The sequence below is a fragment of the Heliconius melpomene genome, chromosome 18 (assembly GCF_056956725.1).
Source record: "Heliconius melpomene rosina isolate 202511_hmr_F chromosome 18, ASM5695672v1, whole genome shotgun sequence".
In the NCBI taxonomy this organism is placed as follows: Eukaryota; Metazoa; Arthropoda; class Insecta; order Lepidoptera; family Nymphalidae; genus Heliconius; species Heliconius melpomene.
The window spans coordinates 142,862-161,727 of record NC_140406.1 but is presented as its reverse complement, the minus strand read 5'-3'; the positions used below and the strand labels follow the sequence as shown (position 1 = coordinate 161,727).

At 41.5% G+C, this 18,866-nt stretch overlaps 2 protein-coding genes across 2 annotated transcripts in view; one reads left to right on the top strand and one right to left on the bottom strand.

Annotated features, from left to right (window-relative positions):
- LOC146529071 (uncharacterized) overlaps positions 1-18,866 on the top strand; it is a 29,060-nt gene that overhangs the window by 4,181 nt on the left and 6,013 nt on the right. Inside the window, exons 4-7 of the mRNA XM_085201588.1 lie at positions 2,118-2,555; positions 4,339-4,635; positions 4,716-8,877; positions 10,666-10,763. Of these exons, the coding sequence (XP_085057714.1) occupies positions 2,118-2,555; positions 4,339-4,635; positions 4,716-8,877; positions 10,666-10,763 (4,995 nt within the window). The remainder of the gene's footprint in view (positions 1-2,117; positions 2,556-4,338; positions 4,636-4,715; positions 8,878-10,665; positions 10,764-18,866) is intronic.
- Positions 17,139-18,612, bottom strand: LOC146529072 (uncharacterized). Its single transcript, XM_085201589.1, has one exon. It carries the CDS (start codon positions 18,477-18,479, stop codon positions 17,139-17,141), a length of 1,341 nt encoding a protein of 446 aa, XP_085057715.1. The 5' UTR covers positions 18,480-18,612.

Below are 18,866 nucleotides of genomic sequence, written 5' to 3'. Positions count from 1 at the left end.
ACCTATTCCACGATTCTATCTGTGCCCTCCTAAGGAGTTTTTGGAAACTTTGAATTTTTTCTTTAAAAAATTTCATAATTTCTGGGAGTTGGGTTGCGACGAAAATTTCCAAAGGCTATGCGACGCACAGCTACGGCCCTGCTCAATTCTGGTTTCCAATAAGACTTTGGTGTAAATTTGTTCGACCAATAGACAACATTTAAAAAAGGGAATGAACTTTTCAGCTGCCTTATTAATCAAATTAACAAAATTATTATAATCTTGTTGAATATCATCAGTGAAAACAAAATTTGTAAATAGTGTTTTAATATAGGTTCTATAACCACACCAGTTAGCTAATTTGAAGTTTCGTTTCTCTATAAATTTGATGTTAAACTGAATTGAAGTACATAATTTGATTATAAGATGATCACTGCCGAAGAAACCAAAGACAAATCTTGACTGGATTTATGCAACACGCCTTGCACTAATTGGAATCTTGTTTCATTCCCATCATTCAAAGCTATAAAATTACTGTCTAAGATGGAATTATATAGTTGTGTCCCACGTGTGTCCGTTTTATACGACCAATCCACATAATGTGCATTAAAATCGCCCAATATTAAGGTTTTAGCATCACAAAAAGACAGTAAATGATCCCACTCAGACTGAGCAATACGAGCGTCATTGGGGCAATATACAGAATAAATATAACAAACCTGATCACAGTTCAGTATTTTGACACCAACAACCTCAACCAACATGCGATGATAGATTTATGAGTTAAAAGAGCCACACCTCCATATGAATTGACTCTGTCTTGCCTAAAAATATTATAGTTTTTAACGTTGAGATTAATTTCTGATTTTAGCCATGTTTCACAAATTGCAGCAATATGTATCTATAAATCATTGACAACCAAGATCAAATTTTCCTTGTTTTATTTTTTTTTACCATTTTTACATTAAAGATAGTCATGTGACCCGCAGACTATCTTAGAGGCAGAAAATTGTCACCATTTCCCTTAATGATTATATGACATTGCCCTATTCCATTAATTTTTAACATTAAATTGTTATTTACAAAAGTTTGAAAGGTTTTGTCAAGCTTTGAATAAAAATAATGTCTTAGAACAATCATAACTTTTTTTTTAATTGAATAAAACAGGATTTGAAGTTGGCGTAACTTGAAAATCATCCAAGACCTTGGACTGCTCAGTCAAATATTCTTCTCAAGAGTTCTCTATGTTTATATGTTTAGGGCTTGTGGAATTTAACCTTTTTCAACCTTTGTAACTTCTTAAAAATACTTTTATAACTATAATATTTAGGTAGAGGCCGTCTTGACGCAGCGGCACAAGGATGTGACTGTAACGCGACGTTTGTGGGTTAGATCCCCACTCGAGGAAGTGAAATATTTATTTACGTTTATATTTCCATTTCTTCGCTCTGGTGATGAGGCAAAGCGCGGCGTTGAGTTCTGCCAATCAACACGCAATGTCTCCAAAATTCGGCAGAAAGTGGGGAACGGAGTGTCTTAACACTAGTTTTCCTCTGCGCACCCTGCTGCGTGCGGAATACAGCGTGAAGCTGATTTGATAATATTTAGGTGGTATTATGAGTATTTTGATTAATTTAGGCATATATCAAAAAAATACAAAAAATATTGCATTTGATGAGTAGACTCTCTAAACAATGGTTTATATAAAAAATATTTAGAAATAAAAACTTTATATGGTTAATAATTTGAAAATGATAAAAATTCGGATCAGGCAATATAGGTTAAAAATAATTAGAAGTGACCTCTGGTGTCGTTAATCTTTAGTTTATCTTTAGTCATACTGTATATTGCAAAGTTTCAGTATTTTCAGTGCAATGGCACTGACAACGGCTTTAGCCAAAATGTTGACTAAAATCTTTGTTTCGGTCAGAAATTGAAAATAATACATTAAGAAACATTATTTATTACACAAATCTTATTTGTATATATTTTTTTACTGTGATGAATGTAATTTACATTAGAAAATAATTTAAAGTGTTACAACACGTTGTCCTTTTTATGTATTAGAAAATACGTGTAATTTAAATGTAGTCTCTAACATATTCAGTTTGCAAAAACTAATACATATTTAACTTTAGGTGCCTGCAGATCAATGGCTCTGTTCTAGCTGTACCACATCTCTTGACCCAGACAGTCTGATGAATGTCATTGAACTGTCTGAAGTGGAGGACTTGTTAAATGACATAGACTACAGAGACTCACCGCTTGGACCCAGGCCTTCAGTGTGGCGACAGCCAAGAAATATCCGCAGATCCTCAAGAACTGTCAATAGAGATCAACCATCTACTTCTAGTGGGAGTCAAAGCAATAATGTGAATATTAATGAATTATCCACAACATCTACACGTACTGGGAGTACACGAAGATTAACCACTACCACGACAAGACGCAAAACCACAAATAAACGTAGGAAATATAAAAGACGAAAAACTAAAACGGTCATTATTGAATATGAAGTGCAAGAGAATGGGAAATTTCCCATCACAAAAAGAGTGAAGAGAAAAGTGAGGAGAAGAGTGAGTTCAAATATTTGCTTATACATTAATATACAAGTAGTGCATTGTTTACAAAACAGTACATTTTTACTGAAATTTTGTGACAATCGACTCTCATCTCACCTCTCTATACACAAATTTCCTATTCCTTTCCACACGCTGGGACACAGCATGACTACTACAATAATTGAGATTTGTGATGACATTAGATACATTTACAATTTCGTGTTTAGCGAAAGCGTAATTTTGTAATATAACGGTTTTTATAATCTCACGGTGACATATACAGAGTGTTTTGTCAGCACCACTTTAAATAAACCACAATTTTAATTACTCTAGAAAAGCCAAATACAATTTAAAAAAATCACAAAAATGAAAGGTTTTTTTTAAACAAAATAAATAATAAAATTATCATTCTAAACTAAAACGCTATTTGTTAAGGACGACGCACGCTCACATAAACCTATCAAAGGGACACTGCCGCACACGCCTCATTCCGACCTGTATACAGACTGGAAGCGTCAGCACTACTTTTACGGGAACAGCATATAGGGTAAAATATTTCAAACCCATACCTAAAAAAATTAATCAAGATACTTTAACAAATGGCGTTTTAATTTACAACGATAATTTTATTAATTACTAGCGGACGCGCGCAGCTTCGCCTGCTTATTTGCACCCTTAGGGGTGAATTCTAATAAACCATGAAACACGTTTTCAATGAAATATTTTTAAGAGTCTCAATTTCAAATTTTATAAAAATCAGTGGTGATTTAAAGATTATTCCATACAAACTTTCAACCCCTTATTTATACATCTAGGGAATGAATTAAAATAAACGACGAAACATGTGTTCAATGATATATTTTTAAGTCTAAATTTCGATTTTTATAAAAATCGGTGGCGATTTATAGATTTTTCCATACTAACTTTCAACCCCTTATTTGCACCCCTAGGGGATGAATTAAAATAAACCACAAAACATGTGTTCAATGAAATATTTTTAAGCATCTAAATTTCAATTTTTATAAAAATCGGTGGCGATTTTAAGATTTTTCCATACAAACTTTCAACCCCTTATTAGCACCTTTAGGGGGTAAATTCTAAAAAACTTGAAACACGTATTTAATTAAATATTTCTAAGAGTCTGAATTTACAATTTTATAAAAATCGGTGCCGATTTTAAAAAAAATATAAACAAACTTTCAACCCCTCTCTCACCCCTTTAGGATATAAATTTTTAAAATCCGTTCTTAGTGGATGTCCAAATAACGAAAGTAAACATCTGTCCAAATTTCCCGTTTCTACCATCAGCGGTTACGGCTGTGCGTGCGTCTTACCTCAGTCATTGAGGACAAGTCCAAGACAAGTTATATATATAGATCTTATTTGAAAAAATCACCTTTTCATTTTTGACAAAATCTCTTTTCTTTTAATTAGGCTCTAGGTAAAACTGTTGATTAATTTAAAGTGGTGACGACAGAAACACTCTGTATATACACCAATCAATCTGATGTTCTTAGATGTTTTTAATGGTAACAGTGGTCTGGAAGAGATCACCTGTGATAGGCCACCTTTGACCCCATATTTCACCTTTGTTTTTCTTCTATTTGTTCTATTATTAAGTTGGTGTAATATTTATTCATCTAATATTTATAAATAAATACATAGTATGAAATTAACAACACTTATAAAGTAAAAATCAATAAGCCTTTAATTAAAAAATGTTTTGTTAAAAATTACATATTGGGACTATATGTAATATTTTTTTTAGTATTATGTAATAAATATTTAAAAATTACAGGTAAAAAAGCGACAACCAAGAACTGCCGCTCGTCGGTCACACGTTCGTGCTAGCGTCCGTGCCAAGCTAGCTTCTCTTAAAGGAGATGTGGCTGAAGGCACAAGTATAAGCGTAGGTATGTGCGAAGTTGGCGTTGTACGCCGTCCTCGTGCGGTTTTGCCTGCATTACGTCTGTTCGGAAATCCCAACGAGCTGGACTACTTCACCGATGAGGACACGCCCGTCTCTGAGGAGGCCTCCACTGCAGTTGCCGTCGCCGCACGGCCCACCTCCAACATACTAAGTGCTTATAGACAGGTGTGTCAACACTTTTCAATGCATTTTGATGATGGAGAGACAGTACATTGACTCTAACAAGACATTTTTAATTGTTTCAGGCTAGAAGAAAAATGGTAACGATTCCGTCCCCGCCGCACGCGTCGTCGGCGCCGGACATTCTATCGAATATTCTGGAGAGTCAAACTCTGTTGCATTCAAAACAATCTATCATATCCATCTCGGTCGATGGAAATGTTGACTATAAGCTAACAACTTCGAATACGAACGTTCAGCGGAAAAAGAAGCCCGCGCCCCTCGAAAAGAAAGATGACAAAGTGGACTTGTCGAAGGTTCAGGAAACGGTCAGAAGTGTTCCGTCGTACGGCGGGCAGGGCCGCGGCGGTGGCGGCTGGGGCGGCAGCTACCGCGGGAACTACCACCGCGACCAGGGCGCATTCCGCGGCGGCTACCAAGCGCACCGCGCGCCGCAACAGGGCGGCGCGGCGGGTGGTGCGGGCGCCCGCGACCACGGCGACCACTACGACCACTACCCGCGCCGCCAGCACCACTACCCCGCCGACGACAACTACTACGAGCGCCGCCGCCCCGCGCACCCCTATGCCGGCCACCAGCGCGCGGTTCCGGGCGGTGGGGGACAGTCGTGGCAGCCCCCGGTTCTGAGAAACGACGTGCCTCCCGCTCAATCTCGACATTCCTTCGGCGGCTTCGAAAACCCGGTGGACATGAGGATGGGCCAGATGCGTCCCCATGCGGCCGGTCCCCGCCATGACGCACACCCGCCCCAGACGTACCGCCCGATGAGCGAACCACCTGTATTCAATTTCCAGAAAACAGATATAGACAAATCCGAGGATGAGAAGAGTGATTCAGGCCTCATCATTGATACTGAAAAGTACGATCCAATGGAACCTACCAACGATGACAGCGGTGACGATGAAGAAGCGCCATCGGCGTCCCCGTCAGCCCCGGTGTCGACGGACGCGCCGCCCTCACCGCCGCTCAGCGAGGTCCCCTCGCCACCCCCCGCGCCGCCTTCGCAGCCCCCCGCGCAGCCATCACCGCCGCCCGCGTTGCACCCGTTGCTGGCCGGCATCGACGCGGGCGCGATGAACGTGCCGCCCAACATACTGGACACTGCAGTGAGACAAGTTTTGAAGGAACATAGGAATTTGTTGTCCTCTCCTGTTGTGGAATCACGCAACGAACGAAGCGACGACGACTCAGACGGCGATTGTCCGAATTTTTCAATCTATTCCGCAACAAGTGTCCATATTGCAAACAACACAAGCACTTTAACTGACGATATTCCTAAACAGTTACCTCAGGACAATTTAGAGGACTTAGTACAAGAGGACGACGACACGCCGCCCTCGACCTCCCCTGTAGTACACGATATTGCCAATGATGACAGATCTAACAGCTGTAAGCCGCCGGCCAAGCAACACCACACAAGTACCTACGACATCAATGAAAGGAAGAAAACAGAGAAAGAGTACAAAGAAAAGATATCGAAAAGATGTCCGATCACTACAAACACTCGCAACCCCATTAAAATTAAACTTAATACACCATCCTTGATAAAGAGACAGGTGAGCTTGTACGATGAGGAAGACAAAAGCCCAGACGAAGCGGATTACGAAAAAACAGAGCCGTCGCCTGAAGTTAACGACGAAAAGTGGAACTGTAACGTGACCAGTCCAAAGTGTGATTCTGGAAAAACAGCAGATCGATACGACGCCAAAGTTAAGTCGGCGGCGACCGACGTGCCGCCTGAAGTTGTACAGAGTCCGATTAAACATCATATGAATGAAAAAAATACAGAAACACTAGATAATATTTTTATTGAAGCTCTTTCTATTGTTACTGTAAATAAGGAAAAAGAGAATGTAGAAAAAGGTTCTGAAGACAATGAGGACAATGTAAGAGAATTTATAGATAATAATTTTGTAAAAGATACGGCTGAAGAAGACCTTTCTGATCTTAATGAAGATTTACACGCCCACGCCGACGTCGATACACCGGAGACCGATATGGCTCTAGATATTCCTTCTCCCAAAAACGGTCCAGACTCCGTTCGAACCGAAGACAATGTTGAAAAAATGACAGAATCTATAAGCGAAACCGAAGACGAGCGCAGCTACACCCCGTGCCTTGACGAGAACAGATCTGTTAAAGACGCTTCCTTTGACGTTGACAAAGACAAGGGACTAGAGGGTCTGGGCACGGAGATGATATCTGAGGAAGAAGGAAACGAAATGTTTTCCGAGAACGAGCGACCTCCGTCAGAGGCCTCGCGTGTATCTCCGGCGCGTGCGCTTCCCAGCGAGGACGGGGAGATCGCAGACAAGAGGAAAGAAGGCAAGAAGTCCGTCGTCCGCGAAGACTCCAAGAAGAAGAAAAAAAAAGACTCCAAAAAGGATGGTAAGGAGAAGAGCAAGAACAAGAAGAAAGGGGAAGTGTCTTTTAAAAAACTTAGCAAAAGTGGTAAGGAGAGGAATTATCGGGAAAGAGACAAGGATGAGAAGAAGAGCGAGCGCGAACGACGCGACTCCGGCGACGACAGCCGCAACCGACGACGCAAGGAGAAGCGGAAAGACCTCGAGCGGTACGACGTCAGGACCGTCGTCACCGAGAAACGCAGGAAGCAGAAGGATCCTTTCGGCAGAGACATCTCCCCGCGCGGACGCTCCCCTTCCCTCTCTCCTCCCCTGCGCTCCCCTTCTCGTCGTCGCTCTCATTCTCCCCCTCGTCGTCGCTCCCCATCCCCCGCACGTCGTCGCTCCCCATCCCCCGCACGACGTAGCTCCCTCTCCCGTCATCGTTCCCCGTCCCCTTCTCGTCGCCGCTCCCTTTCCCGCCGTCGTTCTCCTTCTGTTCGCCGCCGCTCACTCTCGCGTCGGCGGTCCCCCTCCCCGCGCCGCTCCCCCTCACGCCGCCGCTCGCCCTCCCGCCCGCGCCGCTCCGACACCCCGCGCGCCTCCCCTCGCCGCCGCTCGCCCGCGCGCCGCAAGCGACGCCGTTCCACCTCGCGAGCCTCGCGCGCACCCCGCCGGCGCTCCGTTAGCGCAAGCCCCCCGCGCCGCCTCGCCAAGAAGAAGAAGCGTGCCCGTCGCGCCCTGCGCTCGCCTGCCGCCGCGTCCGCGCCTGCCCCGCGCCCGCCTTCGCCGCGCACGCCGCCGCCCACGCCGCCGCCCGACCCCGCGCTCGACGCTACGCTCGTGCGCCTCATCGACGAGGAGGTGCAGCGCCGCGAGCGCCGCCGCCGCGAGCCTGAGCGCCGCATCGCGCGCCGCACCCGTGACGCTGCCGCGCCCTCCAAGGAGGTGTTCACCTCCGGTGACAACATCCTTGTCAGCGTCAGCTTCAAGGAGCAGGAGCGCGGCGAGGATGTCGACCGCCGCCGCCGTCGCGAGACACGCCGCGAGAAGCGCCGACGCCGACGCGCCGCGCCACCCGAGGCCGAGGCCGCCAAGCCCGTCGCCATCATCGACCTGGAGCGCTCGCCCTTCCGCGAGCTCACACCTTCTCCTAAGCACGTGATCGTGCTCAGCGACAGCGACCACGGCGAGCGCGCTGTTGCGCCTCCCGCACCCACCGCCGCGCCGCCTGAGCCTGCGCCGCCCGCCGCCGGGCCCAAGACGCCGCCCTCGCCCACCGCCGTCGAGACCGCTGCACAGCCCGCGGCGCTCGCGCCCGCGCCCCCCGCCGCCGTTGCCGCCGCCGCCGCCGCCGCCCTCTCGCCCGACGCCTACGACCCCTTCGAGCCCACTCGGTCGCCCTCACCGCTAGCCTCGCCGCCCTCCGCCTCGCCACCGACATGCGCGCCCGCCGAGCCGCCGCGCGCGCTTCTCACACTGGAGGCGGCGCAGCGCAGCAACCTGTCGGCCGATGACGTGCTTGACCGGCGCCCGCTCACGCCCGTGGAGAAGGTGCTGGCGTTGCTGGCGTCGTGCGAGGAGGCGGAGGGCGCGGAGGAGGCGGCGGAGGTGGAGGGCCCCGCTGCGCCCCCGGCGGCGGTGGTGCCCCGCATCGTGCTGCCGTCGCCGACGCGCGCGCCTCCCAAACTGTTCCCGGGCAAGCCGTCGCCCATCAAGTCCAACCCGGTAAAGCCGATGCAGGCGCTTCGGCTTCCGCGCGCGTCGGCGCCGGGTTCAGAGGGCGCGTCGCCCTACTCGCCGGGCTCCAGCGACTTCGGCGAGTTGTTCGAGCCGCCGCCGCGTCGCGCGCGCCCCGCGGCCCCCGCCGCCGTTCGCAAACGCGGTGAGTTGCGCTATGTTTGTGTACTTACTCGCTGTGATCGTATTGCACCGGTACAATAGAATCTCCTCTGTTTGTAACAGAAACATATCTAGCCGTTCACGTAGTATTCGTACGAAAAAAGGACCGTGTCACGTATTTTAAAAGATAATTTACGACTTGCAGCCTATAAGAGACATACTGCTCATTTCCTATCTGATGCCATAAATGAGTGACTGAGACATATTTTTCAGAAAAATGTCTAAAAACATCAGCACAGCTTTTAAGTGTATTCTGGAAACAGACCTTGATAGATTCTGTTCAATAAAATGTATCAATATATAGGTAATTGTGATTAATTTCTGTACAATTATAATGTTAGAAATCGCAAGCGGTTAACATTTTTAAAAGACAAGATAAAAGCACATTTCATCTACATGTTTCTAAATTATTCGGAAAGAGATTCTTTGTAATTATAATAAGTGATATATATCACTCAATAAAAAATATAAAAAAAAAATTTAAGGTAAAGATTTTATTTATTGAAGAATTACTTATAGGTCCCGACTGTTAATCCTAATAATAGTTTACTGGGATATTATTATCTTTTCAGTTTTATGCAGTCGAGGTTTTTGTTTTAAAATATTTTTTTATTTTTCACTTTTTTTGTTAGGATTCATTATGGTAATGATAATTAATGATATAGAGCTCAATACGAGGATTACAAAAAGGTATATGGGTAGTTCTACAAATTCAGGAATTTTGTGCGACTCGGCTAAAATATTGTTTTAAACTCATTTATTTCTATTGAATACTATTATTAAGAACTGTTTTTAGTTGGTCACGAAAATTTTTTATTATTAGCAATTATTTTCTGAACGAAATTACTGTTCAAAGTGCAAAATTCTCAGTATTCTGGCGTGTCCCTCGAATAAATTATAGTTTTAAATGTGTCGTGATTTACTAACTTCTACTCTCGAAGGTTATAATTGAAACGCAAAATGATATATTTACAATTTTATCTCACTAGGGAGAATAAATAGTGATAAAATTTATTAAAATTTATTTACAAAGGATCCTTTCAAATTGGTCATCATGGTCAAATTATTTAGATTAATTGTGAATATTTGTTAAAGTTAAATATTGTGTTAAAGTAAGTTGGTCATATTGCATTATTTATTTCGTATTTTAAGCTTTAAATCTTATGTTTTGTTGCACAGATTAAGTGGCGAAAAAAATATTAGAAAAAAAAGGATAGCTAAAAAATTAAGATATGAAAAAATTAAGTGCGACCCATAGAGATTAGCGGCTGAAAAAAAAAGAAAGCTGAAGTACAAAACAATGAGAATCTGAATCTTTAAACGGCCATAAATTTGAAACTTTCAAGTATTTTGACTGTTTCGCTTAGGATATACTAAAAGACGTTGTGCTCTATTTATTATACTAAATTCCGCGACTGAAATGTATAAAAAATATCAGAACACCGACCGAAAACAGTCATTTTCGTGCTTACTTTGTAGAACTACCCATATACCTTTTTGTAATCCTCGTATTGAGCTCTTGAATTCAAAACGTCACCTATCTAAGAACACTTGGGCTCCTTAAACGAATCTAACGATACCTGAATTAAGTAAATCCGTTCAGCGGTTCAGGTCTGAGATATGAGGTAATAAAGAATATTACATACATACAAGTCTTTCGCCTACATCCACTACTCTCTTTTACACGAGTTCGCTAACACTCGGTAATATTTACATTTTTTTATATGGAATATTTTATAGTTTCTAGATAATTATAAATATGATTGTGCAGGGAGCAAGACACAAGTCGGCGTGAAACAAGACGACGACAACCTCAAGATACTCGACGACTTGCCGAGCTCCGCCGTCGAGATGCAGGTCAAGAGCAAGGTTAGTGCGTGTGTGTGTGTAGAGGAAGGAGCGGGTGTTCTGGTGTCGAAGCAAAGCGCGGCAGTGAGTACTAACGCGAGCATCTTAAGTGGGATAGACTAGAGCTGCCTGCTCTGCTATGTGAAGGATACGGCGTAAAGCTACAAAGTAAAATGGCTAGTAATATAACTGTTATTAAAAAAAATGATAACTTGGGTGTTAAGTAACGTTATGAGGGAAAGGTTGTGATTAACTTATTGAAACTTTGACCTCTGGCTAAGTTAATAAACAATTACTGTGATTAAGTATAATTCACATGCAAAAAAGAAATAAACAGGAATAATAAAACAAGGAAAGAAATTGGCGCTGACAAAAAAAGTTAATTTTGTTGTTGTAACTAACTCATTAATACATATATCTTCACACTTTGTACCTGGCTCTGAAACGACGGTATCAGTCGAAACCGAATAGTCGAACGATAAATATGTAATAAATATTCGACGATATTGGAGTAAAGGCTTTAATTTGGAGTGCCGATGATATGGACTGAGCCTAAGACTGGTGACTGTTTAAATAGGTGAGTTAAAAGTTTGTAACACTGAGTATAGAAAAATTTATAACAAATGTCTTCTTTATTTGATGATGATGAAGCGCAGTTCTCATCCTCTGAGAGGACGAAATTAAACGATTGCACTCTCACCTTAATTACATCGTCATCCTACTGTACATCTTTTTTTCATAATAAAGCATATAGCGATAATTATTTAAACTTTGCAAACTTTTTGGTGTTCAGACATCAAAAATCACAAATGCTATGAGTTGATATGTTTTCGCGCCAACAATCGCGGTGGCATAGGCGATGCGCCTGCAGGTATTAACAGTGGGTAAACCTTTAGAAGACACGTACTAATGTGTCAGACTATTTACACAATTACGAGATTTGGACAGGTTCCGGGATAATCTGATCAGACTATTAATAAACTTTAGTGAAGTATTCTATTTTTTCCTGATTTCTATTTCTATTTTTAATACCAAATAAGTGTTATTAAGCTTCCCCCAAGACGATTGGTCCTCGCGGGGGAAAAAGACCGCGACCCTCTAAAACCAAGCAAACCAACATCAGATGTATACATAGCTACTTTTTATGCGAGATCACTACGAACCACAGAGAAGCGACTTGAATTGGAATTAGCCATCGCAGATTTAAAATGGGATGTAATAGGAATAAGCGAAATGAGAAGGTATGGCGAAGGAATAATAAAGGTGAAACACAAGGACAGTATGAGGTGGGATTTTTGATTAAAAAGAATTTAGCACACAGAGTAGAGGAAATACAAGAATTATCAAAAATATTAGAAAAAAAAGGATAGCTAAAAAATTAAGATATGAAAAAATTAAGTGCGACCCATAGAGATTAGCGGCTGAAAAAAAAAGAAAGCTGAAGTACAAAACAATGAGAATCTGAATCTTTAAACGGCCATAAATTTAAAACTTTCAAATATTTTGACTGTTTCGCTTAGGATATACTAAAAGACGTTGTGCTCTATTTATTATACTAAATTCCGCGACTGAAATGTATAAAAAATATCAGAACACCGACCGAAAACAGTCATTTTCGTGCTTACTTTGTAGAACTACCCATATACCTTTTTGTAATCCTCGTATTGAGCTCTTGAATTCAAAACGTCACCTATCTAAGAACACTTGGGCTCCTTAAACGAATCTAACGATTGTACGAAACGAACGAAGTATTCTATTTTTTCCTGATTTCTATTTCTATTTTTTAATACCAAATAAGTGTTATTAAGCTTCCCTCAAGACGATTGGTCCTCGCGGGGGAAAAAGACCGCGACCCTCTAAAACCAAGCAAACCAACATCAGATGTATACATAGCTACTTTTTATGCGAGATCACTACGAACGACAGAGAAGCGACTTGAATTGGAATTAGCCATCGCAGATTTAAAATGGGATGTAATAGGAATAAGCGAAATGAGAAGGTATGGCGAAGGAATAATAAAGGTGAAACACAAGGACAGTATGGGGTGGGATTTTTGATTAAAAAGGATTTAGCACACAGAGTAGAGGAAATACAAGGATTATCAGAAAGAATAACGATACTGAACATAACGTTTCCTCTAAATAAGGAAGAAAAGTGGTCAATCACCCAAGCATACTCTCCAACGGAATCTGATAAGAGAGAAGATGTCGCCAAAATCGAAAAAAATTACGAAGATCTAAGAATGTCAATGCAAAATTGCTATAAAAATATAATAGTGATGAGCGACTTTAATGCACAAATTGGTATATCTAACAATAGTGGAGAAAAACACTCAGTAGGAAAATATGGACAGGGAAAAAGAAGTAAAAATGGATACAGACTAGTCACCTTCGCTTTAGAACAAAAACTTAAGATCTTGAACAGTTTTTATAAGAAAAAGAAATCAAAGAGATGGACATGGATTTCCCCCAGTGGGCTACATAAAAATGAAATAGATTTCATAATATCTAATAACGCTAAAGTTATTAAAGATGTGTCAGTAATACAACCTAAATTTCAATTCGGACCATAAAATGGTTCGCGCTAAAATAACAAGAATGCCAATAACAAACAAAAGAGCATTGCCTACACATAATTCGGCGCTTTTATGTACCGGCAATCCCACTCAACTTATGAATAACCTACATGCACTAACTGAAAAGGATGCAAAGAAACAACTACCAATACAAGAACAATATATAAAACTAGCGGACGCGCGCAGCTTCGCTAGCTTATTTTGGGGTGAATTCTAATAAACCATGAAACATATGTTCAATGAAATATTTTTAAGAGTCGAAATTTCAAATTTTATAAAAATCGGTGGCGATTTGAAGATTTTTCCATACAAACTTTCAACCCCTTATTTGCACCCTTAGCGGGAGAATTCTAGAAAACTATGAAACACGTGTTCAATTAAATACTTTTAAAAATCTAAATTTCAAATTTTATAAAAATCGGTGCCGATTTAAATTTTTTTCCATACAAACTTACAACCCCTATTTCACCCCTTTAGGGTTATAATTTTTTAAAATCCCTTCTTAGTGGATGTCCAGATTACGAAAGTAAACATCTGTTCAAATTCCACGTTTCTACGCACAGCGGTTACGGCTGTGCGCGCGTCTTACCTCAGTCAGTGAGGACAAGTCCTTTTATATATATAGATTAATAAACCGATTAAACACAGAAACAAAGAAGATAAATACAGATAGTAAACGAGTACTCTCTGACGCAACACACGTATTATTACAAGAAAGGAAAGAATTACTATAAAAGTAGTAAATCAAAGACGTGCTTTCCAATTAACGTTTATTGCCAGACTAGCTATGCACAATTGCGTTTACCTAGTATTGCCAACACATCACCTTCACCTTAAATTAAAGACATATAACAATGAATACTTAAATTAATACTTACTTAAATTACAAATAATACTTAATTAATACTTAATAAATACTTAAATTAATTAGATATATTAATCAATTCAAAGCCGTAACGTTGGGGAGGTTTACGGTTTCTAATGGCCTTAGGTGATTCCCGTGAACATTGAGGAATATCGCTACTATTTTTATTACATGATGCATCGGGGCTCGGTGTTGGTAATTCTACCGATTGGTTCTTATCATCCGGACCGGGCGAGTCCGACGACTGAACCTCATTTTGTTCGTGCACCACTTGACTGTCGGCCGTGCCGCCTTCCGACACCACCTCTCTAGTCACAGCACCCCCCAAAGAACTACGACCGCTACTTACCCGTGATTGCCTTGTTACGGGCAGCTCATATCTGCGCTTCAATTGATCAACATGCCTATGTACGTCGGTTCCAAATTCCGATCTAATTGTGTAATCCGAACTACCTAATTTGCTCTCTACCCGTCCTGCCACCCATTTGTTAGGACCCCTATAATTTCTGTACCATACTGCATCATCTGGTGCCATCTGTCGGTGCGCTCCGCCTAATGCGTTCTCAATTCGAGCCTGTTGAGTCTCAACACGCGCTTCCCGATCCGGTTTTAACACGTCTAATCTCATTCTTAATTTCCTACTTAGTAAAATCTTTGCAGGACTCTCACCCGTTGTATAGTGCTCTGTATTCCGATAAGATAACAAGAATCTACACAAAGCTGTATCAGGATTTAATTTCTGTAACAGAGCTTTTTTAATAACACGTTTGCAAATTTTTACGGCATTTTCTGCAGCTCCGTTAGAAGCTGGATGATAAGGTGCGGAGAATAATTGTTCAATACCATTACTACGTAGGAATGTTCGAAATTCATCACTCGAAAATACGGTAGCGTTATCGCTGACTACTTGACGGGGAAGACCGAATCTCGCCCATATGTTTCTTAATACGGCTATCACGGCATGCGAAGTTGTCCGTGTCATATTTATAGCTTCGATCCACTTAGAACAAGAATCAACAATGATTAAATAATTTAAACCCGCTATAGGACCTAAAAAATCTAAGTTTAATCTTGACCAGGGTCGGTTAGGGTAAGGCCAGGAGTGTGGTGCCTATTGGCGCGGTGCCTCTGCCACGGTGGCGCATACTTCGCAAGCACGGCACACTGCCTCCACCTGTTCATCCACTCCCGGCCACCAAACATAACTCCTAGCTAACGCTTTAGTTTTCACTATTCCCATGTGGGGTTCGTGTAATTCCCTCAGAACTCTGTCCCTGCAGTTAGAAGGTATTACTATCCTATGTCCCCATAAAATACACCCTAACTCGGTATATAATTCTTCTTTACGATTAAAAAACGGTTTTAATTCTCTTATGTCTACTTCGTGTGGCCACCCGTCTTGAATAAAACTCAAAACACGACTCAAAATCGGATCGGAGGAAGTCTCTTTTTTTAAAAGTCTATAATCTAACAGAAGAGCTTCGGTTGCAAAATGAAGGTATGTCTGTTCTGGTAATTCTTCAGTATTTACTGTGTTCTCCTTATGCGATCTAATCAAACGTGAGAGTACATCAGCTACATTCCTACTCGTATTCACAAATTCTATTTTAAAATCATACGCTGAAAATTTAATTGCCCACCTCTGTAAACGACTCGCCGCTGTACTCGGGATACCCATGTTAGGCCCAAATATGCTCACTAACGGCTTGTGATCGGTCTGTAGGGTAAATTTACGACCGTATAGATATTGATGAAACTTATCCACCGCAAATATAATAGCTAACGCCTCTTTATGTATTTGACTGTAATGTTTTTCCGCGCATGTGAGGACTCGTGACGCATACGCAACGACTCGTTCCCGTCCTCCCGATTCACGCTGTGCTAGAATGGCCCCAATGCCGTGTTCGCTCGCGTCGCATGTGAGAATTGTTTCTAAATTCATGTCATAGTGTGCCAATACTTCGGTGCTACATAACATTTTTTTAACTCGTTTAAAAGCTATATTCTGACTTTTACCCCATATGAAATGTTTCCCCTTTTTGAGCAACCCATACAATGGACTTAAATACGAACTAAGGATTTTTTAAAAATTTACCATAAAAATTGACCACCCCTAAAAAAGATTTAAGTTCACTAATGTTAGTAGGAGGCGGCATTGAAACAATAGCTTCTATTTTGTCTTTATCGACTTCAAGTCCGTTTTTACTTATTATAAAACCTAAATACTTGACTTCATTTGCAAGAAATTTACACTTATTGCGCTTAATTTTCAACCCGTTAGTTTCTAAAATGTGCAATACCTTATCTATGGTTTCTAAATGCGTTTTCAAGTCCTTATTTGTAACTAAAATATCGTCATAAAATATAAGCGTGTTAGGTATATTTTTTAAAAGATTTGACATGAATTTTTGAAAAATACCGGGACTCGAAGATAGCCCGTATACCAAACGTTTATATTTAAATAATCCACGATGCGTGTTTATGACCGTATAATCCCTAGATGACTCATCGAGCTCCAGCTGATTATACGCTTGTGAGAGATCTAGCTTTGTATACCAAACTTGCCCCGACAGTTCGCTAAATAAATCATCTAATTTTGGAACCGGGTACCTGTCAACCATTAAAACACGATTGAGCGTTACCTTATAGTCTGCGCATATCCTAATGCCCCCGTCCGTCTTACGAGCTATGACTAGAGGCGTGGCCCAGTCGGAGCGGTCAACCGGCTCGATGACGTCGGCGGCCAGCATGCCATCTAACTCGGCGTCGACCCGGTCGCGCAGCGCGTACGGCAGCGCTCGCGCGCGACAGTATACGGGTTGCGGTCCCGCCCGCACACATAGGCTCACCGTTCCACCATTGAACCGCCCCAACGTGTCATCAAATAATGCTTTATGTCTGGAAATTATAGAATTAACAATTTTATCTTTATCATAAACATTTGTTTTTAGAGAATTTACACACAATTTAGGTATTTATACACAATACCTAACTCGGCTAGCCATTGCCGCCCTAGTAAATTAGTTGTTCCATTATTAAAAATGTACAAATCTAACATTTTCGTTACATTTTTATACTTCACATTTACTTCTATATAACCTAATGGTCTTACAAGGGATCCGTCGTAAAAACTCAATTTGATACGGCACGGTTTTATCCTAATATTATTAAAATGTTTATTATAAATATCAAAACTAATACACGACAACGGAGCTCCCGTATCTATTTCCATTTTTAAAAAAATATCTTTAACTAAAATAGTGATATGTACCGGCTTGTATTGCGTTAGCGACATTTGATACATTGGCTCGCCTTCTTCTTCACAGCATTCAAGGTCACTACTCTGTGCCCTATAGTGACTCCGTCCTACCCTTTCTGAAGCTGCATGCATCTTCAACGAATCATCCTCAGATTGCGTCACCCAGTAGGTACTGGCCGACCTGCCATACGAATGGCCTCCGCGACCACGTGCGCTGGCGTCACCCCGACCACCGCGGCTCCCCGCGCTGTCCCGCCATTCTCCACGTGGCGTTAAAACGTTCTTATTTTTTAAAAGAAATGATTTTTCCGTTAATTGCACGGCCTGCTTCGCTTGTTGAGAATTTTCTAATAATTTTTCCCGACACATTCTGCGAAGATGACCAATTTGATGACAGTAACTACACTGGTATTCTTTATATTTACAGTTCCATTTTTTATGATTTGCATTTCCGCAAACTGTACATAAATTGATATTAATTTTATTTACGCCTTCTGACAATTCCGTAAAAATTCCAGTTTGCTCCACCGCTCTGGCGTCCCGTTCTGCTGCTTCAAGTGTTGTGGCTAACATAACAGCTTTTCCATAGTTCAAGTTTTCCTCTGCGAATAACCTCTGTCTCGTCATCTCGCTTTTTAAGCCACACACCAACTGGTCTCTTAAATTCTCCTCTAAGTCTGTTTTAAACCCACATAATCTTGATAGTTTTTTTAAATTTGCCACGTACTCCGCAATGGACTCCCCCGTCAACTGTCTCCGTTGTCTAAATTTATACCTCTCCGCCATTACTGAAGGCTTCGGCTGTAAATGTTCTTGCAGAAGATTTGTAGCTTCCGAATATTTTAACGCTGATAGTTTTAACGGACACGCTAAACTCGACAACAGCTCGTAGGCTGCCTCGCCCATTAACGAGATAAGCGTTGGTAATTTTAATTCCTCCTTAATATTGTTTGCCACAAAATACATTTCCATTCTTTCTGTATATGCTAACCAGTTCCCGGTTGTTAAATTAAATTCACTGATTTTACCGACCGACATTTTTAATATATTAAACCGGTTTGTCCTCGTCGCCACTAGTAAATCAAAGACGTGCTTTCCAATTAACGTTTATTGCCAGACTAGCTATGCACAATTGCGTTTACCTAGTATTGCCAACACATCAAAAAGAAAGAAAAGGAAAGACACCGTGCCAAAATAGCAGAACTTAGCAAAAAGATAAACGTAAGTATTAGGAAAGATAAAAAGATTAAAAGACAAAATACACTTAGCAAATACATTGAAAGAACTGGTGGTATTAAAAAAGCAATAAAAGAATTAGAAAGTAAGAAAGATTGGATGTTAAGGGTAAAAAATAAAAATAACATCTACACAAATAAAAAAGCAGAAATAGTAAAAGTAGCTACAGTATATTATAAAGATCTCTAT

What these genes read in the sequence shown, in the direction of transcription:
- LOC146529072 (XM_085201589.1), bottom strand. Translation starts at nt 18,479, where the DNA reads ATGTCGGTCGGTAAAATCAGTGAATTTAATTTAACAACCGGGAACTGG.